The 25179-nt window shown below is 40.8% G+C and overlaps 1 protein-coding gene across 2 annotated transcripts; it reads right to left on the bottom strand.

The window, feature by feature from the left end:
* On the bottom strand, positions 1-24112 carry ccdc186 (coiled-coil domain-containing protein 186). 2 transcript variants are annotated; one of them, XM_034558214.1, is made up of 16 exons: positions 23548-24112; positions 21104-22118; positions 20566-20692; positions 19632-19760; positions 18328-18540; positions 17740-17859; positions 16895-16999; positions 15965-16063; positions 14638-14724; positions 14382-14524; positions 13343-13598; positions 12865-13054; positions 10689-10787; positions 10247-10463; positions 4992-5211; positions 1-2861 (listed from the first exon to the last, which is right to left on the bottom strand). In XM_034558214.1, exons 2-16 carry the CDS (start codon positions 22096-22098, stop codon positions 2778-2780), a joined length of 3084 nt encoding a protein of 1027 aa, XP_034414105.1. In that variant the 5' UTR covers positions 22099-22118; positions 23548-24112; the 3' UTR covers positions 1-2777. The 2 variants fall into 2 exon arrangements, with proteins under 2 accessions (XP_034414105.1, XP_034414106.1); XM_034558215.1 differs by having other exon boundaries at positions 10707-10787.
* Between the last annotated feature and the right edge of the window lie 1067 nt (positions 24113-25179).

Here is a 25179-nt window from a genome sequence, read left to right as displayed (position 1 = left end):
TGGGACAGTCACGAGAAAGTTAAGACTCATCTCTTTTTATTCCCTGGAAACACCATATATACACACAAACATAATCCAGAATCAGCGCGTTTTTTCTTTTTTTAAAAACAACTCATCATTTTACAGAATGACATATTTACAAAATGTATATTATAATCACAGTTTGAATATTCCACAAAACAGGGAAAGGGGAAATCATTGCACAGCAGGAGGAAAAATGACAAACTTGCAATTTAAATCTCTCACCTTGACACACAGAGACACACACACACACACACACACACACACACATACACTAAACTCCATTTCATCATATCCATATAGGGAAACATGATTAATGTATTATTGACACAATGCTGCAGCATGGCTTCGTTCAAGGCTGTGGAAATGTGTGAAATCTTGGATATTTTTACTGCCTGTAAAGAAATCAACGAAACACACGATGATTTGCGCCTAGTCAGCAGCAGCTCATTTGCCCATTGTTTAAGGTGCATGAAAGCATCCAGATTATTTTTCGTTTTGAAATAATAAACTGCCATGATAGAAACCCTAAACTGCAACCTTTCCGAGGTTAAAAGGCTACCAAGTTTCAATATCAAGGAGAATCTAGATGTAATCTCCAGGTGTGCCGTCTGTACGTTTACATGCTGATCCCACCTCGCAAAAAAAAAAAGAAGAAAAATCAGTTTGGATGAAGTAAAAGCAGCGGTACATCAAACGCAGAGCAAGGCATTAAGGACTCCATGACTTCAATCCTGGAAACTTTCATCTCTGTTCACACCGTGGGCCATTTCAACGCAGCCTCAGGGTGTACGGGAAGGGGATCAACCTGCAACCATTCATGACCCATAAAAGCACGTTTCTGATTGGGTAAATAAAGAGATGGAGGTTTATGCTTTGGGACAGCTTCTGCAATCGGATCAGATGAAGACCGAGGACACTTTAATATTGTTCAATCAAGCTAGTTGCTTCATACCATTAATATTGTGTATGCGGTAGACTGAACTGATCTGTGAATGAGAGACAGAAGCTGCTGCAGGTGTGTGTGTGTCTGACATATTCTGGTCTAAATGCAAATCAAGTGTACCAGTACTCCTCTGGATGAAACAAACTTCACAGTAAGTCTGTTGAAATCTTATAAGCTCAGAGAGCTGAAGCATGTTCACAAGGTGTAAACGTAAAAGCTTGAGAGGTTATATATATATAAAAAAAAAAAAAGGCACACATGCAGCCATGCACGCAGACTCACACACACACACACACACAAGTTGGACACTAAATATTCAAACACCTGCACAGTCGCACTTACACAAGCATAAAAACAGACACATAAAACAGTATACTGGCAAACAAACGCATTCAGAACAAAACAAAAGACGACAAGATAGAAATAAAAAAACTAACAAAAAGGAACAGCATTGCACTTTGTCCCTGGATATATTTCTGTAGGTTCCATTGGCTTTCCTGAGCTACAGCTACAGATCTCCTGTCCGTCTGATTCTTCTACACTTGATTTACTTCAACGGACGAAGTGACACGAGAAAAGAAAAAAGTGTGATAAAAGAACCTGAACATTTTTGTCTCTTCCCTCTCACCAGATCATATTGCGCACACGGTGCAAAGAAAGTGTCTACGAGGGGTTATTAGCTCCGTGTCCACAGTTTGATATCAGGAATGCTATTGATGCTGAAACAAACCGCTTGACATGCTCATGTCTGATGAGGAGAAGTCATTGCCCGTTGGTACTACTCATTCAGATCAGTAAAGGAAAGGTAGCAATATTCTAGGTATTCATTATTTAAAATTAAAAGCAAAAAGGCCAAACATTCTAAGAAAGCTTTCAGTGAATATGCACGATAAAAATAAAAATGGAAAGAAACCAAGAAACAAAAGAAAGAAAAATCACATTCAAAATGGCCACTAAATTTCAACTACTTTTTGTTTTTAACACAGCTTAACATTGGGATACTTCCACGCTGATGGCATAGTGCTGTTTGCTGCATTAAACATTGCAAAGAGAGCCGTGTGCTTCCTTCAGTGGAGCACCGGTGTCACACAGATGGGCGTGTCTCGGCCCGTAAGTGCTGTGCAGCGCAAAAGTTGCTGGAAAAAAAAAATGTGGCACACAAGATCCCCAACAAGCCAGGGTCGACGCGTTTGTTTTTTCTTCTTCTTCACTTTTACTTCTTGGAGTGCTGTGTTGGGATGCTGAAGAAGCAGCTTTACAAAAATACATTTGGCTTATTGGCAGACGGATATCGGGACCATGCTGGCCGACGATCATCTTATTTCAGAGGAGTTACTGTACTGTGGACAGAGCTGTGAGGGGACAAATGTCTCCTTTATGGGATGGATTCATTGGCAAATCAGTGTTTGTCTTTTTTTAACTACTTCCCTGGTAGACTTTGCTCTACATTCATAATTATGGCATCAACTAGTTGACAAGACAGTTAGACTTTCAAGCTTGAAGCAACTGGCCTGAAGAGTTTTATCTTGGCGAGGCTCAGCACGTTAGCCAGAGGAAGATCTGTTGTGTTGCCGGAGGTGTTACAATGTGAATGGAATAACAGTACAAGAAAGTTCACACACACTTTTACCAAATGGACAGAGTTCAAGAGGTCTTCCAAAAAGCAGCCGGAGTTGCTACTGGCACTTAAAACATTCTATGTGTTGGGAGAATGTGTGTGCACATCTTACATTTTCCTGTCCCTTCAAAAAAATGCCGTGTTGGCAGTTTAAGTAGTTATTGGTCCTTTATTTCCTTCTTCCTGGCTTTGTCACTTCCTCCTTACTCCATCCTCAGGATCTCTCTGCTGTTTTATGAGCCTCTCGATCTCGGACCCCAGAGTCTGCAGATTCTCCTGTAAAAGAGAGTGAACACTTTTAGACTCAAATACATCAGAATATGGTGTGCTGTGGCTGTTTAGCAGCAATAATAGAGAAAAGAAGTGCAATACTTTCCTGAAGCTTTTTTGCAATTTATTTGTGAAAATATTCTGGAAAGAAAGCATTTTCACGAGAACAAAAATGGTGTTTGAAAGTGTGAATGACTTCAAAACAGAACAAGGTCAAAAGAAAACTATTATATGGATACTAATTGAAAGAAATTAATATTTAAGTGTTTTCTATCCAGTGTGATTGAAAATAGCAGAGCACATTATCGTACCTCCTGAAGAAACCACTTATCACACAGCCATCAATTGTCATGCAAAATGATAAACAGTCATCGCAGACTTGAGAATTGCCACAGCCAAATTATCCATCACATGAAATGTGAAGCCTTAATTCGGCTTTGTCAGAGCCTTTTGTTTTATTGTCAATTTATCGCCCCCATTTTGAGTGTTTTTATATAATTACTTCCCGCTTACTGCCAATCATCTTTCATCCACAGAAAGAATATTTGCTGTCAGACAATACTCCCACATTACAATTTATCGTCTTATTTAGGTTTGTACGTAGGGTGTCTTTAAGATAAGTTCACAATATAAAAACAGTATGAATCTGCTTGTTATAAATGACGCATCTAATGTGCCAACATTAAAGAGCAAATAGAGCACAGCGACACAGCTGCAACAATTAGTGGAACGCTTTGAGAGTTTGGCTCCTTTATGTAGGCACATTAAAATATTTTTGGTTTTCTATTATCTCTATTTTGCTTCACCTTGGGACGCTTTCACCCACTCTATTGGGCATTGGTTTGACACAATGAATGGGTTGCATTGTAGTACATACAGCCTTGTATAGCGACTGCGTTTTATGGAATGGTAATAAATGAGCCAGAACAGGGTGCCGCTGTCCGTGCACTACTGGTTCATCTAGGTACAGTGGACATCTGGCTCCATCACCTCTTCAGACAGGCGAGAGCTGAGAAGTGGAACGGATTCATTAATTTAACGCTAACACACCAGACAATTGGTTCAGTTGAAATCCCGATTCAATTACATTATCAAAAGACCCTCAGGTGCAGAAGCCCGGACAAAGCTCACATACGCTCTGGCTGAACGAGGATGAATCCTGTGAAAATAGGCTTAAATAAACTATTCAGATCATGAACCAATAAGGGAGGAGAAACGCGTCTCAGTTTCACTGGGGCACAGTTTCCTTTCTTAGCACGAGCATCAATAATGCAGGTTCTGAATTAGACCGCGATTCCCAACATGTCATCGCTGGAAAAATAGATAGTTGAGAGACAACCTGAGAGAACACTGTCCTGATGGGACTGCCGGTATTTGAAATTCATTCAAAAAGGAGGTTCTCTGACTAGCATTCAAGCAATGGTGTCATCTTTTGAAAATAATTTAGAGCAGAACGAACCAAACAGTCGTTGCATCAGGATTTGTTGTAGTTAATAGTTAAAGACCAGGGAAAGCAAGTGATGTGTATGTTGAACACAAAATGCTTTAAGGAACCCAAGAATAGTCACTGCTTGTGCACGGGAGTACATTCGCTGCGATGCCCGGGCCTAAGAAATAAACTGAGTATCAGTATTCTGCATCTGCAGTTCGTACTGTGCTACAGGAGAGCCATCCAGGGATCCTGCAGTCTTCTGGGCTGGTGCAGGTGAGGAGACCTAAAAGAAAGTGAGCTACATTTTCTCAATCTAAATGCTAAGAAAAATTCAGTCGGCACAAGCTCAGGACACTAATAAGTTAATAATACCCAATTACAGTAAAACATCAGTCTCGCAGACTGACTTCAAAACATATTTTTAGAAAGAAAAATGGACAAAAAAAAAAAAGACTGAACTGCTAATGCTATGAGAGGCATATGCATGAATAATGAAATAGTGTTGTATATACATAGTGCTTATAATCTACATTTATTATCACACACCAAACCTAACACAGACTTTCTTTTCTTCTTTTTAAATGGTGAAGGCCGCGCCTGCACACTTAAATAGTCAAGCTGGAGAAACTGACACATTGCTAGTGTTGTTGTGCATTTATAGCGCAACACTAATGGAGTATGATGCCTGCTGGGGGAGAACTTACCTTCAGAGTAATGTTCTTCAGCAGCGTGTCTTCTAACACAGCCTGCAGCTTCCTGTTGATCTCCAGCGACAGGTCCAGGGTCAGCCCGCTGTCCGCTGGGTGCGAGGTGTAAAGCGAAGCCATGATGCCTCCCCGCCGGCCCAGAAGGGCTTTGTTAATGTCCGACGCCTCTGATGAGAGGGCCCCCGACTCCTCTCTTAGCACATAGCTCTGGATAATTCTGTGGGGAAGAAGGGGAGGACTCAAATTGTGTGCTTCAAAAAGGAGGGGAAAACGAAGTGAACGCGCCGCTTCGGCTGCAGATTGTTGAGCGAAGGAAATTGAGAAAGTGGGATTTATAGGTGGGAGCATGGAGAGCTCATACTGTGCAATAAAAACGTTTCCAGCAGCGAAAGCAACAGACGTTTCTAGAATAGTCATTTCAGTGGGATGTCTTGTTGAACTCGTGCACGGGATAAATTCAGTCATAGCTGGAAAGATAATTCTTGTGCCAGTCAGATAAGAAAGGGTAATGGGGAGGGCAGCATTCGAGGGGGCGGCAAGGATTCAATTAAATCAACTACATCGTCTGTCTGAGCGCCTGAGAAAATAAGAATAATCTTCATGGTCATAGAACATTTTCATCTGTGTAACAATACAGTGTTACAAGCTTGTTTGTGAGAGAAGAGAATCCATGTTGTTCTCAGCGAGAGCATTCATTAGCTTAACAGTTCTAAACATCTTGTTGGACCATTTTTGCCGACGCAGCCAGAGAACAATGACAACTCGCGTGTTTCTATTCAGAGGGGTGGGGGGAAAAAAAGAGAGAGACGCCATTGTGACTGAAATTCATTACTGCGTCCTACATGATTATATTTGTCTTAATTTGCAACCGAAGGGAAGTAAACAGAAAGCAATATTCAAGATAATGGAGATGGTTAAGGAAATTAGTGTGTGAAGCTCATTCATAGAATGTCTTCTGTGTATGTCTACTGCCATGAATGAGTGTTGGCTCCAGTTATAATAGATCAATTAAACCACGTACAATGCTGGAACCAAAAAGCTTTTACGGCTGCAACTGTATTCTTAGTTTTCTCTTGAAGACGTGGGCGTGTGGGAGAGGTGAAGAGGATCAGGTAATGCCCTACAGAAAAGGTCTCCTGTAACTCTCTTGAGATGGGCCAGTAATCCATATTTCAAACAGGCTCTCAACCCAGCTGTACGTCTGGAAACAACAATATGCAGCCCTCCACTGGCATCGTTTAGTTCAAATGCATACTGACATGTAGAGCTGAAATATTCTTATTAGAGGATTCTCAAGAAGATAAGAGAGTAGATTCATCAGAGGTGAATACCTAAATGTTCTATGACTACAACTACCAATTTATGACCTAGCTTTCATGAATTAAAACATAAATGACACAAACGAAAAAGGCAAACTGTAAGTGTACTACAGCCTGAAGAATATCTCCTTTCTAAGCTGCTTCTGCGTGTGACGAATGGAACTGAGCTTCACAGATACACTACATTAAGTTCTTTAACAAGTCAGTAATTTGAATGATGCAATTGCGCAATTACACTGACTTGCTCTCTATAAATGTTAAATGCCAAGACTAAATGGGATAGTCATTCATACGGGACAAAGTGAAAGTTAAAAAAAAAACCCTGCTGTTTATCTATTCCTGTCAAGAGAAGGCATTTTATTCAAGTACAAATATTGTGAAAGAGATCTTTTAAAAAGGCTGAAAGCATGCCAGTGACTTCTGTTTAAGACATTTTAGAATATGCCTTGCATTTATAGTCGTGTCCAATACAGAGATACAACCGCTCAAGCAGCAGCCTGGGACACACAAGTCTCCAACCTCATTAAGATGTGAAAGCATTCATCAACATTTGACATGAAATGAAAATATTAAATTTATAAATATATAAAATACATTGTAAGTCCACTCTGAAGGAGGGGAGGATACAACAAATACTGGTACTCAGTGTTTACTCTTACTTCCACTCTGTGTGGAAAAAAAGTCCAATCTTTAATCATACATTTCATTTAATCAATTACTGTGCTTTCTGTCTCGGTATTGTAGGTCTTTCACAGAAGTCCACCCAATATGTATGCACTACACAACCCCTAAAACTGTATGCACACAAACAAAACAAAGACGGCTATGGTGCAAGAAAACTGAAATGATACAGTAGCTATAGAAGCACTACATAAGAAAGCCACCATCATACATCGTCCACACACACACACACACACACACAATATAAGACTTACCTCTGACTAGACTTGCAAGGGTCCATATTTGGACCCCAGTTCCATCACGACAGTGTTTAGTGAAAACAAAAAAAAGTGACAGAAATTAAAGCTGTGGCCACATGGTGCGCTGAATGGCATGCAGAGGTCAGCCGGGGTGTGAGCAAGACAATGATTTTATGAATTTGTGAGTAGCATGTCCTTTTGGTTCCACCTGAAGAGTGTGTAAGCAATGAGGGCGGCAAGTCAAGCGTGCACGAAGTGAAGGCGGCAATTCTGGGTGCAGTACAGCCCTTGGATATGTTGTGTCAGACCACATAACACTAAAAAGACAGTTCTTAAGGCGACTTAGAAACTGTGCCCAAATAATTGCGAGAGAAAATGCAGGGGAAAAAAAGATATGCTGCCGGTCGTTGTTTGTATGTTTTATCTTCATCCGATTCAGAACTTCAGGCAATAACAAAAAAATATATATTTAAAAGGTTGTTATTTGTTTCAGATTGAAGACTGTACATGCTGGATAAATGTTGATTTTTATAATCAAGTCTGAATACAATCATAGTTTTTGCATAGGTTTATACGTAAATCAAAAGCATCAAGAAACACTAAGCTACTCAGGCTTAGTGTAGAGGGACAGGAATCCTAAAAAAACAAAAACTTGAAATATATTCAATATTTTGAATAATAAACACATGCAGCAGGTGTGGATCCATAATAGCCAACAACAGAGCATATATTGCCCTGATTTGCAGTTACCAGTGCTACCGACAAAACAAAAGATAGAAATGGGGTGCTCTCTAAATAAATATACGTCTGCATCTCCTGAACAGAAGGCCTCCTCCTGTTCTTCAAGTCACATGAATAGCCCATTCAGACTTAATGGTCATAATAAGCAGGTGTGGCTACTGAAGGACAGGCATCATTGCCCATGAGGGATGATGCTGCCGTTTCTGCATTTTTTAGCTAATTTACTACAAATCACATATACTGTATGAGCATTGTAGCCAATGACCCGTGTTTGACTTTCTAGCAGCACATGAATATTCCACCAAAAATATTGAATGGCTGCATGATAGGTGAAAGAAAAATAATGTAACCATCATTTAGGTCAAGGCCTAAAGTTTTAGTATGACCCCCGGCTCTAAATAATACCCATGAGCCCACTGTTGATGTGGGGGAAAGAGGTGAGGCTGTACGGATTGTGGAATTATTTTAGTTTCTTTTACATTCAAACCTACTATTGAGGTTCTCAAATAAAGCTTGAATGTCTGCGGCTAGCACGTAACAGAGTTGTTAGCTGTGTGATTGGATATTTCTTACAGAAATGCATCTCGGAACATTTACTTCTTGAACCAGGGGGTCACAAACATATCTCCTTCCACTATGCAAATATATTAAGTCATAAATTGTTGCAATCGCTAAGAATAAATAAGTTTAAAGATGCAAAAACACTGCTATGATCATGTACGGGGCTGGAAGCTTAAGTCAAACAGGAGCCTGTCTTTCACAATTTGTCCTTTGTCCCTTCCACATCTACGTCTCTTAATTCATCACCTGCTTCAGGCTTACAGTGAAATCCGTTTTCACCAGGCTGTCCTGGAGGGATAGATACAGAAAGGCAAAAAGGACAAATGCACATCCACATTCTGGGATGTGCAATACCCCCCCTCCCCCGACACACTTCGCTGAGCTAAATTTAGCCCAGTAACCGTGGGATTCGTCCTCAATCTTAACTCTTGAATGTAGGTTGAGGCTAATGGATTCAATACAAGTGTGTAGCCGACAAAAGAAATGAGCAGTGGGATGATCCAAGTAGAATCAAGTAATTGAGTGATTGATATCTCTGAGCATTTTAAATAGAATCTGGCAGCAAGAGCCAACATGATGCAGAACATTAACAGTTGGGAGTGATCTATACTGATCAATTAATACAATTTCCCTCATTTTACTCAGAAGGGGAACATGTTTCAAGTCTATTTGATTCAAACTATGATACTCTGTCATGTTGAAATCATATCCACACCCCATTTATCCCGACATTGGTCCACAATCCACTTCAAGGCCTAACCTGCACATAAAGCAGTGATGTGTTTAAAATAGCTGTAATGACCTTCACACCGTCTCTTCAGCTAAGGTGATGACTATGAATATGGATGGCACCTTATTAAGGATCCATACTGATGCATTCAGCCCCCTTGACTTTCAGTAGCTCCGAGTGAAGTCTGTCACGAATCCGAAGTGAGGTGCATGAGTTACAATCTGAGGATCATAATAAACTGTGTGTATGCATATGCTGTCCGATCAAGGTGAGCTGAAGCACAGGTACACCAGGGAGTGAGGTATGGTGTGCCTGAATATTTAGTTCAACTGAAAAGAATATTAAAATATAATAAACTCAGTACTCCTATTGGTCAATCTGCATTATTAACACCAACATGTGTAACTAAGACAATATATACTGCATTTAGTCTTTCCCTTTAACACGTCCACACAGCTGCAAGAAACTGCTCTCTGGCTATTGATACAGGTCCCATGAGATGTTGCTACTTTTCAGGTCACACAAATTGTGTCCGAACAAGTTTCCACAGGATGTTTCGGGGTACCACTATATATTTGGTAAGTTTACTTTGAAAGTTAATGCTCTCATACAAGTCATATAATGAGTGGTGGTGGAGCATTCTGCATTTTATATTTAACTCCTTTTAATTTAAGGAGTTAATTTACTCCTAATTTAAGAGCTGCTGCTTGTGGCTTGTTCTTTAGCACCTATGAAACAAGTCAAAGTACTGAAAGGCTGTCAAAATGGTTGCGAAACACTGCATTTAACTTTATCCATCAGTATTGATTGAGCACAATATACCAGCATCCACTGCACCGGTAACATCTGAACACCTTGCGTTCTCTGGTCAAACTGCTCCCGAAAATGAATTCAGCATTGTTTATAGCAGTAAAAGAAAGCAATAAAAATGTTCTCGCCATCTCCCTTCTTGTGCTCCGTGTCCTGGTCAATGCCACTCACTTGGTCTTTTTGCGGATCTCCTCCACCAGTTGCTTGATGTGATCCTCCATGAACTCGATTTTTTCCTGCTTGCGCGCCAGGGCCTTTTGCAGACGCACAATGCGGTCCACGAGCACGGTCTTGTCGACCTCTGGGAAGCTGTCCACGACCACCACCGAGGAACCGGACTGGCTCTCTGGAGACCGCTCGTCAACAACATGGCGCACATTCAAGGAGCCTGGGGAATGGAGGGGAGGTCATGATGAACTTAGAAAAATGGTTCATTGTTGTGACTTTGGCCATGTTTTATCAACCTGTGAGCTTTTATTTCTTACAAAAATAAACTTTATTATTCCCTTTTTGGAGGGACATTTGACAACACCAGAGGAAAAATAAAAACTTTACAGGACAAATATTGGAAAAGTCTTTTATGATATTACTTTTGCCCGTGTTAAATACTAACCAAATCCAGGAGGAGTACCTGAGGAACTTGAGCGACTGCCCATACTGCTGGCATCCCGGTCGTAGCCTCCGTTCTCAACCTGCTCCAGTCTCTTACGGGCTGGAACGTAAAGAAAGAGTAAAGAACTTTAAAATGTCTATTAACTAAATGAAGTATAACTTAACTGAATTTAGCACTCTATGCTTAAAAAAGGGAACTGGAGAGAATATTTTAACACCGACATTTCAGACACACAAGAGTGGTGTCAAAAAATATTCTCTTTGCTCGTCTGAACAATATAAAAAAAATTCAATCATAACAATAAAAAACAAGTGAGTGGATATTTGCATTTTGCAGGCTATAACAATGAAATATCTGGAATTTTCACTTAATAAATAACTTCATTGATTATGAAAACTGAATTGGAAGAGTCCTGTTAATAAACTTGATTAATTCCTCAACTAATCCTCAACTCTAGCCTTGTGCGAGAAACGGTGTCTTCAAAAACATACAATAGCCGTGCAAAAATTAACTGCGTAGTAAAAACGTACACACTAATTATTTGAGGCAGAAGCCCACAAGAAGGAAAGATGAAAGTCAACTGCTTGACTGAACTCAGAGTTTTCCTCTGTGAAGGTGTCTCCCTCAATAAAAGGTGATGCAGGCTGCTTTTTGAAGAAGAGTGCACGCTCAGCATATCTTTCATGCATAATCAAAGGCTTAAAATTACCGCAGTCAGAGACTAACTGCAACACTGATGAACGACCACAAGCTCTCCTAATGTCCTTGGGTCCCGTATTGCAAAGAAAATAGCTCTGAAATGAGTGCCCTGTAAGGGATTGTTGAGATTATTTAAGTGGGCTGTATGAGGTACTTATGCAGTCAGTGTACTCCCTACGCACGCACAACCCCAGTTTGGAGAAGCAGACAATGCAGTACGGGTAAAAAGTATTTTAGCCTCCAAAATAGAACAATATGAATTTATTTCTGAATATTTTCACTGCTTTACCTTAAAGTCAGATGGCCTATTTAAACTGGGAACTGAAGCTGTCACCTAGGCTCTCAAAATCACAAGAACACACGAGTCGCTAGCTTGTTACTCTGTTTGTGTTACTGTGGGACTTTGTAGTTTTAAAGCATTACTTCTGGTTCACCAAAGTCACACAATAACAAACTAACCAACCAATCGAGGCAGCAGTAGACGAGCAACTCGCATGTTCTTCAAGGATCTGTTGGCTTTAGAGAGAGTATTGATAACCGCTTTAGTTCTCCATCGGAAAAGGCCGTCAACAAGGTAAAGCATTGAAAATATTCTTAAACTGGTAGTGGTTTTTTATTTATTTATTTTTTTAGGTGCTCCTTTTTTTGCTTTGCTGACCACCATCTACTGCAGGTAACACTAACATTAACTCTGAATAAGTACCCTCATATAACCTCAACTCTCCCTATCAGGTCATTGTGTGTGTCCCACATGGAAGCCAGTAGGGGAAGCTGGCTCACTCTATTAAGTATAATCCTGGCATGAGGAGAACATTAGCTTTCTATACGCCGCACCTATCTGTACACTCCCATCTCCCTCGTTTCTAATCACCCGGCACTCTCTCCTCTTAATCTGCATGTGTGACCCGACTTTAAATGCCGAGTAAAAGACACTGTCAGTCAAGGTATTATATATTAAAGATAAAGATCACAGTAAAGTACAATTAGATGATAAGAAACAGGAAATCTATCATTTTCACTTGTCACATATTCTTATATGGAGCACAGTGGCAATTTTGGCAGGGCTAGAAATTAAACTAGTTTTTGAACGCTTGCAATTTGAATAGAATTTAATTTAAAGTAATTCTGACACGGTATGCTGTATGCAGATCCTATATTTTGTGAAATACATTTAAGAGGGATGTGCTGTTTGTAGATATTGGCTGGCACTGAATACCAGCTGTGATGCTTCCAAGTAGCAAACACATTACAGTAAAGAATCTATTGTGTCAACATTTTTTACAAAGATACAATGTTTTACTGCATCTTCAGTGCTCCACACTCTAAACTGGTGTGTTTCAACAGAAAACATGCATTGCCAATTGGAAAAATGCATCACATGGTTTTGTTGTCACTGAATGGTCACATGTAGGATTTTGCTATGAACATTAAACGGGGTAAGGAGCCACATAAATATACAGTTAGGTGGTTTCCTGACCTTGTGTTAGATGTTTTGTGAGGTCTTTGATGTTGGCAGCTTGTTTCCTTTTCCGAGTCACCAGCTCATCCCTCAGCTCTTCAACACTGTTTTTTAGCTGAGCCACTTCTGTCTGCAATGCTGCCCGCTCCTCCTGCAGGCCCTGCACCTCCTGTTGCCTCAGCACCTCTTCCCGTTTCAGCAGCCGTGACTGCGGGATTAACAGAGACGGGGAGATAAATGAGGCTAATTATTCAATAACAGACATGAATAGAGTGGCAAGATATTGTGACACTGGCTACTTGATTTTAAAACAAAATACACATTCTAGCAACCTGTTATTGAATAGAGAAAGAAATATAGCACAAAGTATTTTAAGATTTTCTTCTGAATGTTAAGCTAAAGAATATCCGTTTAAGGACCCTGCATGTTCTAGGTCAGACAACTCAGCTGCTGTGTACCACTTCTACATAACTCCGTGTGATCCAACGGGCCCGACCTTGTCATCTAGAAGCCTGTTGGTCTCCTCCAGCTTTGCTTGGAGCTCTGTCAAGCTGCTGTTGAGCTGATCCAACTGAAACTGCAGTGAGTTGCTCTCAGACTGGAGCTGGGCATTCTTGCTGCTCAGCTTCTCAGTGTAGCCCAATAACTCAGCCTCACGCTCTCTGCTGCCGTGTACGTCATGCTGGAGGTCAGCCATCTGGCTGGACATGCCGTCCACTTCCTCACGAAGAGACGTGACCTCCTGTTTATCACTACGGGACAAAAGAATTATTGGCAAGGTGTATGTGTGTGAGATGCGTACCATCTATCTATATATATTTAAAACACATATACATATTCAATTTAAATCAAGATTTAAATGTTGTTTTATCATATATAAAAGACAACTATCCAATGCAAAAAAATGTTTTATAAAATTAAGAAACAAATTATTGAATGAAGGACAGAAATATTAGAAAAATGAGTACATGATTAATGGTTCACTCTTATTTCAATGATCTGTAATCCATTATTTAATTCAAATAAAAAACGTGTTGCATTGGCATTCATATGTACCACGAAGCTATAGGCTAGCTGAAAATGAATAAAAGTTGCCTATGGAACAAATAACTGGTGACAAAGTTATTTTTACTTGCCAAAAACAAAACAATGTTGTGCGTGTGGTGGAAAAATGTCCTGCTGCTTAAAGTGACAGCCAAAAAAAACAAACATTTGAGAAGCTTCTGCATAAATCTATTTGGGTTGGCACCACCTACTTATGGAACACACAGAAAGCACAATTTTGATAAGAGGACAAGTTTCTCCATCAAGTCATCCGCACATGGCCGGCAGTCACACAACCACAGAGGGACCCGAGTCCCTTCCTGCCCCGTGTGCTATATCTGTCCCTGGCCTATCTTTAAATCCTGCAATAAGGTACTTGCAAAAAAAGAAGGGGGAGAACTGCATTACAGTGTGCACTGTAGTATCAAAACCAATTAGGTTTGCAGTTTAAGTGCTGCTCCTGCAGGATCGGTGTGAGAGTGTGTTTGTACCGTTCATGCTGCTCCTGGAGTGCAGTGATATCTTCCACCTTTTCTCTCTGCCGCCCGATCTCAGCTTTCTGCCGGTTGATGATCTCCCTGTACTTGCTCAGCTCGTCCTCCCAGCGTGGACGCTCGTCTTCTAGACACTTTAACTGCAGAACAACACAGCCTTGATTAACCTCAACATCTTCTGATATCATGTGCGCGCACACAAGCAAGCAAGCACACGCACACGCACACGCACACACTTATCTGTATGACAAACCTTGGTTCGAAGAGTAATGAGCTCATCCATGCCCTCTTTGTAACTCCTTTTCAAGTCATCCAGCTCCTTGGCCTTCACTCGGTGTATCTGCCAGACGCATTAAGTTCGACATTAGATACGTGTCCACTGTTACGGTTCTTACTTTGAGTCTGCTCATAAATGCAATTTCTGTTTCTGAACCTCTGAATTCTAAATGTAAAAGGCACACCGAATTCTAAAAATGGTTTCTTACCAATGAGCAATTCAGTTCAATGGTTTCAGCCATCAACTTAACCCTCACAATTTATTTCTGGGAAGAAAACATTTTAGCATAATTTCATTGCAGATGCGTTTGAGAAGGCAAGGTGTAATAATGTTTTGTCTCATCTTTTGATCAAAGCCATTAATGGCACACTTTTTCCAAGAAGCTATTAGTAGCATGCGGTATCCAAGACAACATGTCAGTCTGGTAAATTATAGTCTACTACCTCAATTCATCCCTTCTCATTCTAATGGTAACACCCACCAGTAATGGAAACCCAACCGTTTTGTTTTTTATTGCATTATTTAGGACGGAGCTGCATCATAACTTGAGCAGAACACATATACTAAAATCAAAACAGATTTGGACCAATTCATTCAACACGGCCAACAAATCTGCAACACAGTGATCGGACCACAACATACTGTACATCACCTCAGTGTTAAAGTTAATCAGATTCATCTTTTTATGCTCCAAATCAAACATTAAAGCTCAACTCTCAAATTTAAGACAAGTTATTGACTTCTAAGACCCGATAGTTGTGACTTTAATTCTAAGGACACGTAAACACCCTGGATAAATGAACCAGGCTGTGAAATGACGACAAGAAACTAGTGACGTCCACTGTGTTGTTGTTGAAACCCGCGGCTTCATATTGATTATTTCTAGGCCATTTATTTTTAAAGTGTAATTCCCCTCAGAATGAAGCAGAGAGAAAAACAGGCCATTGTGTTTTGATGGAGTCTGTGCCTGTGTGCATGCATGTCTGCCTGTAGAGCCTCTGTGCCAGTTTGGTACTCATTCCTATTTGAGGCAATTACTCCTCTCAAACGGATTAAAACAGCTGAAAATAAATAAAACAATACTAGATGAGCTGGCATGACGACCATCAACAAAAGGATGAATAATGGAAGATAATGTACATGTAATTTTGAATCAATAATAAACCTGTATTCTTTTTTTCATTTCTGGTTGATCGTCACACAGAAGCAACTAGAATAATTATTGACCAACAATAAAATGCGGAGCTTATTGTGATAACATGTGTGTGAGAACGTGTTTGTATGTGTGCACAGTGGTTGGCACCTCTAATTGGCCTGTTTGTTCCTGCTTGTGTTTCTCCAGCTCTCCTTTGGTCTCCCTCAGTTTAGTATCCAGCTCGTTGGACTTGATTTCCTCCGATTCCTGGAGGAGGGGCATAAAAACAAGACAACAATGATGAGGGTAAAAGAGAGACTGCACAATGAATGAGGGGCTGACATGAAGACCAGGCGAGCCTTGAAGAAAGAGAGGTGTGTGAAATATAAAAAAGGCATGGGAGAGAGAAAGCATCTGATAATGGACAATGAGACACCAACATAATAGTTTCCATGTTTGCAACAAAGATTTCTGGGGCTTTTCTGGTCTTATTAAACGTCATGAAATGTGCCAACAATACTTTTTGTAATCACCACTTTCTTTCATCACTTTTTTTGTTTCATTTTGAAGTCTTGTCCTGTCATATGCAGTCCCTGTTGTCTGTGTATGCTCTGCTTATAAACACACTACTGGTGAATACAATAGCTCAAACTAGCACACAGGGAAATCTGAGGCAGCTCTCTAACACCATCACAAGGTATAAATGAAAACTGCCTTTCCCCCGAAGCAGAATTAATTAAAGTTCAGTTTATGTTTGTATTCTACTTTAAAAAAAAAAAAAAGATATGTAAACAGCTATATTCAGTCTATGTATGTCAGAGTACAGTATGCAATGCAGCAGATTTAGTTTACCTCATGCGTCACTGACCAATCAGATTTGATTACAGTAATTCTTTGATTAGTTCCTTCAGTGAGCCAACTGACTGCAGTCCCAGATTTTGATAAGCACACGAGTGTGACACTGACTAAAGAAATCATGCAATCTCGATCTACAAATCCAGACATGCCTAGTTTCTCATACAGACAGAGATGTTTTACGTTTGCTCACATTGTTGGTCATGAGCAAACTAATACTTCTCTGTGATAAATATCACAGACCTGGTATGTTCGGATCATGTCCTGGCAGTTCTTGCGGATCTGTTCAGTCTCTTCTTTGGCCTGCGCCAATTTGGAAGTGGTCTCCCTAAGTTTGTCTTTAGTTTCCTGCACATAGATAAAACAACATAAAAATGCTTTCGTAATTATGACACAAAAAACAACAACAAGGATTTCACTTCAAAGCAAAGCCTTTATTGGATAAAGCCATGAAATGAATTGCAAAATGTTCCTGTTTTTTTCCTGGCAAATGCAAACAGAATTTGTGCAGACAGAGTGATTTACACAAACAAACAGTGACTCAGCTTTTGCCTTTTCCTCCATTCATTGTTATGCATTTCCTTTGAGGAAGGTTAACATAAAAAGCAATATTTCTTAATAGAAATGTTCAAAAACAGCTACAATGTAAATTAAGATTTCCTTGAAGGATCATTACGAGACCATTTTCAGCCCATTTCATCATTTTGCCCCTGAGTCAAAGAACACATATACAGTAATCATGTTTTTTATGAGACAGCTGCAGATTGAATGACTGAAGGGGACGTCATTCGTTTCCGGGAAATACTAAGTATCTTTGAAACAGGCGTATTTTCTTACATTACATTAACCAAAAATGTATCTTTCAAACTGATGTGGGCAATTTATCAACTATATATACTGGAGCTGCAACAGCTTCATGTAGTCAACCTTATTAGACGTGTAAATGTAAAGCTTTTTATTCAGTTGATTCAAATTTGTCCGCAGCATGTTCAGACTCGTCAATAATAGAGCACATTTGGGTTGTGAAATAATTTCATGTGGAAAAGGTAGATTAAATCTCGACAGGATTGCGTGATAAGTAGCTTTACCTTGTGTGCATCCGCCTCACTCTTCAGTTTGTTCTGGGCCCATTTGACCTTGATGAGATGAGAGTTGATCTCCTCCTTCAACTTTTCCACCTCTCGAGTCAACCTGCTCACCTCGCCTTCCTGAGAGCAGAGAAATGGGTGAAGAAACCATATCAGAGGAGAGGACAGCAAACCGATCTTTAGCCGAGCTGAGAACATTATTAAAAAACAAAGCTTCATGTTTTCCCCTTGCCAATTCCCCAATATTTATATGATAAAAGGTCTGAGTGGGATATTCAACACTGCCAAGATAGATACCTAAATCCAGGGTAAAAAGGACTAGCAAGATACCATCTTTGATGTGAAAGAATTTCAATGACAAACTAATGAGTGGGACAGCCTTGTATGTTTATCATACCTTTAGTGGCAAATTATACTAAATTCAATGAATTTAGCATAAAGCACACTGAAATTAGGTCAAATGGTCAATCGCACCGTATAGAACATATTTTTGTTTTGTCAGAGGTTAACTTAATGATGATAAAAGATGTTGAGTCTTTATGTCCTTCTCCAAATGGTTTAGCAAGGTAAAACTGACTTAGTATTTACCTTAGCGTCATACAGCTGCTGCAGACGACCTTTATCCTGGGCCAGCTGGTTTCCTCTGAGGGCCTGGCGGTCTACCTCCTTGGTGGCTTCCCTCAGCCTCTTCTCCAAACCCTCCTTATCTCGCCTCAGGTCGAGGGCCTCTTTCTCCCCCCGCACATATTTCATCACCATGGCCTCCTTCTCTTGGCGTGCCTCGTCACACTTCTTGCCCACCTGAGATGATTGTTTATATCATGAATTAGGTTTATGCCATTTCCCCCACTTCAGTCACTGAGCTGTACGTTGGATCATGAAGCGGATCAGAAGAAACTAAAGTGACATTCCCCTTTGGAAAACCGAAAAGATGATGGCTGTGGAGAAGATGTATGGGCTACTCTAATTAGACTGCTGCAACTTCAACCAAGTAATGAAAGATGGAGACAAAACTGCTGATAACTGCATGATTGTCAACATTGCTTCCACTTGGCAGCAGTCACGAAGCCCATTTTCTGTTGCTTTACTTAACTGTATAACATGTGGTATTACTTTATTATTTAGTACACATTAAGTAATGCACCCAGACTTTCTTCACCATATTTGGCTTACTCGGACTGAAACTAACAATTATTTAAATTACCGGTATAGATATTCTTTTCACTGACCTAGCATTTTTGTGACCAGGGCACACAATACTGCTTTCACACCGGTGTGTTCATTCCTCATGCCAATGAGATGCTCATTTCTTATTTTATCAGTTAGTTTTATGCTTTTTACCCAATCTTCACTACAAGGTCTAAAAAGCCAGACTTTAAGGAGAGCAAGAGAAGAAGGGAGCAACTGTATAAGAGTGTTGTGTGTGTTAACAATATAACTTAATGGAAATAGATAGCACTTTTTATGCATCAGGCATCACCTTGAGGCACTTGTGAAGTGTGACTAAACTGTCAAGAGAAAGGTGGCCTATGTGGTTTCAACCAGGTGTGGAATCTATTAGATAAAATAAAAAAAGTGCTCTCCTGCAAGGAATCTGCAATAACAGGTTTGGTGTGCAAAGATCCATCTGCTAGTTTTGTACAAACATCTTCAAAAGACACATGGGATTCAGTGTGTGGGAAAAAAAATCCACATACTGTGGCAAGTTGCGAGTAACCTGTATTTGAGCTGTATCAGCTTTATCAATAACCTAAATCTGAAGATGAATAGAACCTTCATTTCAGACAGACAGACAGACACACAGACACACACAGAATAAGGTGAGTCATGCAAATAAGAGTCAAACTGGGGGAAAATTAAGTGGGAGCAGCTCATCAAAAAACCAGTTGTACCTGTTCAAGCCTGGAGGACATGTCCTTTTGTATCTGCTGGAGGGCGGCCTTTGCTGCCTGGTCCTGGAGAATCAGTTTGTCCCGTGACTCCTTAAGTTCTTTCAGCAGCTCATCCACCCTGCCCTCCAACTGCAGAAACAGGGAGTATAAAGGCTAAGCAACTTGTTGGGCAACATAGAAGACTGTGCCATACCTGGGTTAACCTGCTCCACAGGATGCAAAAGGTTAGAGACAACATAAATTCAGACAGCAGCACAGGAAGAGGAAGGCAGTTGGGCATCAGAGACAGCTGAAATATCTGTGGCCAGATGAGCCAAATATAATGACATATAATGGTTGAAGAGAAGAAGAAAAAAGGGTTCAAAGCCTACATTGGGTGCATGTATGAAAAACCCTGCCTCCACCCTTCAGCTTACACAACGCTTAAACAAGCGCCGTTACCAAGAGAGCATTAATCAATTATTGTTCCTTCTATGGCAACAGTGATGCTAGACCAGATCCAATGAATAGAGAATGCTCGTGACATGGTGTGCTAGCCGGTGGTTAGCTTTGCAAATCAAACGCACCCAAACAAAGAAACAAACACCCACATGGAGCAGGTCAAGAGCAACGCTCTGATCAGTGTTTAAGGGTGATGTGGAGCAAGGTTTTCCGTAACACAAAACCTGAGGAAGCAAAAATGAAACCATTTGCAAAAATGCAGGTGCTATGCTATCACAATTGGCAAAAGTCAATGTCTGCCAAAGACAGGAAGTCAGACAAAACATCTCAAATAGCTTGGAGAGACTTGCAGGACAAACAAAGCCCATTATTTCAGAATACTCAGTTTTGGACCAAGGGACAGATACAGACAACATCCCTTGTGTTTATGCTCCAAAACAGTTGGTGCCATATGACCATGAACAATGTGAATAGACCATAGAGACCCGCTAACCTTTTTAACGGTGGCCATGTGTTGCTTTTCTGTCTCTGCCCTCTTTTTCAGCTCTCCCCTCATGTCGTCCTTCTCTGAACAGATACCCAGGATCAGCTCCTGGTGCCTCTTGTTCTCCTCAAGTAGCCTATATACAAAGAAGCACCACATAAGCATACATTACCGAACAGGTCAAACCTGCAAAACGTACTGAAGAATTTAGACTGCTTAAGTCTATTAGGCCAGAAGAAAGAGCAGAAAGGGGACATGTGTGTCATTTAGCCAGGAAGTCCTGTTTCACAACTGCAAAAAAAAGCTGCTTAGGTTTTAAAACATTATTCTTGCGGGGCTGCCTAATCAAGACAGATTTACAATTCAAAGTGAAAGAAAAACAACAGCCACTAGAAACTTTGCTAATCATTTGCTAAACTGACCCATTACAATGGAAGATAAGTACTGTACTACATGATCAGCTACACTAGGCAGGATATAAAGCAGAGACATAGATTCATCTAAAAATGGACCACCATTTATTTTAAGTGAAGAAATAGCAGTTTACCTATTAATGGACTTCTCTTGCTGTGTATACTTGTATTGCACACACTTCTCAAAGGCTACCATGCAGTCCTCTTCGGTTGTAGGGAGTCCATTGATGGGTGGGCTCCCTTTCCCCTCACCTCCACTCTCCCCTTGAGGCAGCTGACAAGCCAAGAGCTCTGACTCTAGCTCATCCAGCAGTGACTCCTGTGACAGCGAACGCTGGATTTGGGAGATAAGCTTTCGGCTGCAATCAGTGTCATACGGACTTAACAATGGATGTGAGGGGGCTGAGGTTTTGGCACTGGTTTGTGGGCTGGATGCAAGGGAGGAGCTGACAGTGTCGGAACTGGGCGTAGAAGGGCCATTACAGAACCCAGAGGTGGTTGTCGAGTCGGTTGAGGAGTTCTTGGAAGCACTTTGGAGAGAAAAGGATGATGGACTCTCAGCTGAACCACTATCATCAGCAGGCGATGGCTCTGAGGAACAATTTCTAATCAAGACAGATGGCTGCTCGTTGCTGTCTGGAGTGGTGGCATTAGAATCCTTCACTTCATTAAAGGTCAACTTGGTTATTATTGTTCCTTCAAGAACAGGAGAGCTTTCTACCACATCATCCAAAGTGGTGATGGGGGCTACAACAGCTCCTCCAGCCTCATTTGAAAGTGAAGGTATCCCGCCATCCACGGGAACTGCACTTCTATCACTGCCGTCATCAGCAGCCAGCTCACTCCCCTCTTCATGTTCCTGACTGCATGTTTGCGGTCCCGACTTTGTCTTTATGTCGGTCGGTACATCCGTCGTAGCATTGATTAATTCACTGGCAGGCTCTGCTTCATCTTCGGCCTGACTGCACTTTTCTGCCACATCTGCAGTGTTATGAAAGATGTGTTCCTCCTGGTTTACGTCAGATGCGCTGCTGTGAGGCTGATTCGCCGGGTGCAACCCCTCTGACACCGACTCCACCTCTGATCCTTCCATCATGTGTGTATCTGACGCAGGACCAGGATGTTCCATGGTCCCTCTCTGGTTCAAATCTAGCAGAGACCGACAAAGAAGCAAACACAGAGTAAAGATGGAGACTGAGATGAAGTAAAGACAAAAAGAAAAATGTCGGTTTTCATACTTCATGCGACAGCAGGTTTTCTGTGAACAGCCTAGCATTCCTGGATTAACAGTTCGGCAGCCCTGTGCTTCCTGCAAGGTGTGCCTTTCTGGTCTGTAGATACAATCTTATCTTTGATGTGCTGCGCCTCATATTAGTTCTCTGTTTGTCTGTTTTCAAAAGGATTAGATATCTCAAAGACATACACAACAGACACAGACACACACTCAGACGTGTGGTCCTGTCAACACTTGTGAAGTAGTTACACTTGCGGGCGTGTGGCACAGAATATCATCCAACATACATAAGTATTTAAGATTATTACTCAACCTCATTGCATATACTTTTTTTTAAATTTTTTTTTTTTTTTTTTAAAAGGTAGCATCGCTTCAGTAGGAGGGCATGGTAAAATACACTTGGGTGGATAAGACAATTATGAAAAGGACTGTACAATGTTTGATTTCAGTATACACGTTTTCTAACGTTGTCTAATATTAGGAATCTCCTAAGCGCCGTTACAAGACGGACATATGTTTCTCTCATGTTTAATTTTGAGAACAAGAAATACAACCTTTTTGGATTAGCTTGAAGACACTTTTCTTGTTAACTTTATTCTAGGGATACGAATAGCCACTAAGCCGGTGCTCACTAAAGCTACGGGAAAGGTTATTAAACAAAGCAGCCCTGTCTCAGCCTGAAAACACCCAGTCACGGCTTGAACCCATTATTCCCTTGGACGGAAAATGGCTGTGTCAGCATCTACCATGTTATTAATTACTGAGACGGAGAATAGCTGGCAGAGAGTCTTTTTTTTAAAAATACAGCTCAATGAGTTGTTGTCTTTGAAAGATGATACGTGATATCATGTTTCCCCAACCCAGTGAAAGCACAACAGATAAAACACACCTTACGTTACAATGGCGCTGATGCTCTTGCGACAGGTGTCATGCAAACACACTGTCAAAGGTAGTCAACGTCATGCCCGCTGCCAGCCGTAATAAAAGACACCCTTTAGGTGGCCGGGTTGTGAGCCATTTGTATCTGACGTTACAGCCGTTTAATTAACACGTCGGTTCATTGAACGCAGCCAAAGCGGACTTAATCTCGCTGCTCAGTGAACCGCGACAATGAATTAGGAAAACACGTCAACGTCACCTCACGTAACACAGCAAACTAAAAACGGGTGGTTCAAATAGATTAAACAAGTGACTGCTGACTGACATATTGTATGGAGGCACTGCTGACTTTAGCTCGCGAAGCTAACGTCGAAAAGAGAGGCGTTAGCTGACACCGCAGCTAGCGTAGCTAACGCCCCCATCTGTCATACATGACACACACAGCACGGTTATATTCTCACCCACCGAATGCGTAAACTCCATGATGCGGAACCAGAGAACCGGGATCAGAGATAACTTTGGGATTTCGACCTCACCAGCTGATAGCCCCAACAAGTCACTTTGATATGACACATCAACAAACATGGCCACTGCCGGAGAACCGATGGGGCGATATAAACCAATGACAGGCCGGGGAGAAATTACGTCAGTCCGACGTCGACGCACGACAGATACACCGCCGCCGTTTTTCTTTTTTACTTTTCTTTAACAGAAAATGTCCCATTATAGACAGATAAACAAGAAACGCACCAGTAACCCATATCAAATACTACAAATATGTCTCAGACAGATATGACTTATTTAAATGATGCGCTGCCCATAAACCAACACAGGCTGGTACACTATTAGTAAGTTGGATATGTTTGAAATTGATAAAATACCAAGACCTCTCTCCAAACTTTACATCATTGAGTATAAATCTTCAATGTTTAAATACATCATTATTTGCTCTGACGTCATGCAGACGTGGTCAACGATACTCTCACGAGAGCGATGCGGCTGTCGATTTTAGAGCCAGGTGCCGCAGGAGCTCTCCATCGACTGCGTGGCCCAGTGCATGATGGGAAACGCCTGGCTGTCGCCACATCAGAGAGCTGGTTGGCTCTTAGATCTGACAGCAAACACCACGTGTTGTAGAAAATCCTTATTTTATGTGTAGTTGTAATACTTAACATTCGATTTTTGTCTCATGTAGTGCAACGATGTGGGTGTTAATAATAATAATAATAATAATAATAATAATAATAATAATAATGTATAAGGTTATTTATTTAGCATCTTTAAATAAATAATTTATAGAGTAATGACAACTGTCTTCACATATATGTATTTATAAAAATGTGTAAATAAATCTGACATCCAACAACTACAATATGGCCAATCTTTTGTCCTCAATTCCAAAAATAACATAGTTGAATAAATAAAAAGCTATCAAAATGTGGTCTGTAAGCTAGTACTAAACTAGATCACCTTCTGAAGTAGCCTTCAGATCGGACAAACAACTGTTTTTGTGACTTCCTGAACACTGACTTTCTATGGGGTCAGATCAGTCTCAATAATTGCAAATGCACACAGAGACTTACAAATGCAAACACAAGATTTACAAATGCGCACAGAACAATTTACAAATATGTTCGATTTACAAATGCACACAGAGAGATTTACTAATGCAAACACAAAGATTTACAAATGCGCACAGAACAATTTACAAATATGTTTGATTTACAAATGCACACAGAAGGATTTACAAATAAATTAGACACACAAATGCACGCAGAACGACGTGTCTGTTTATTTATTTGTCAATCGCACTGCATTTGTTTGTGGATTCTTCACATGTGTGTACGGATTTATGAGACTCCCCTGACCCCTGCTGTGGCTAGATCCGCAAATGCGTTTTCTCAACATAGACCTAGCTGTAGCCAATCAGATGTCGCCCTCATTTTCAGCCAATCACATGAGCGCATCTCCCCCTCCCCTCCCCAAGGGGCTGCCAGCGTTACAGTTGCACAATTTGCAGAGGGATACACAATGAATGTACACTCCCCACCCCATTGTTGTAAGTCATTGAAAGTTCGGTATAGTCTTGTAAATCTT

The sequence above is a fragment of the Cyclopterus lumpus genome, chromosome 19 (genome assembly GCF_009769545.1).
Source record: "Cyclopterus lumpus isolate fCycLum1 chromosome 19, fCycLum1.pri, whole genome shotgun sequence".
NCBI classification, from domain to species: Eukaryota; Metazoa; Chordata; class Actinopteri; order Perciformes; family Cyclopteridae; genus Cyclopterus; species Cyclopterus lumpus.
The sequence above is the reverse complement of the archived record's forward strand: the minus strand, read 5'-3'. Positions and strand labels throughout refer to the sequence as shown.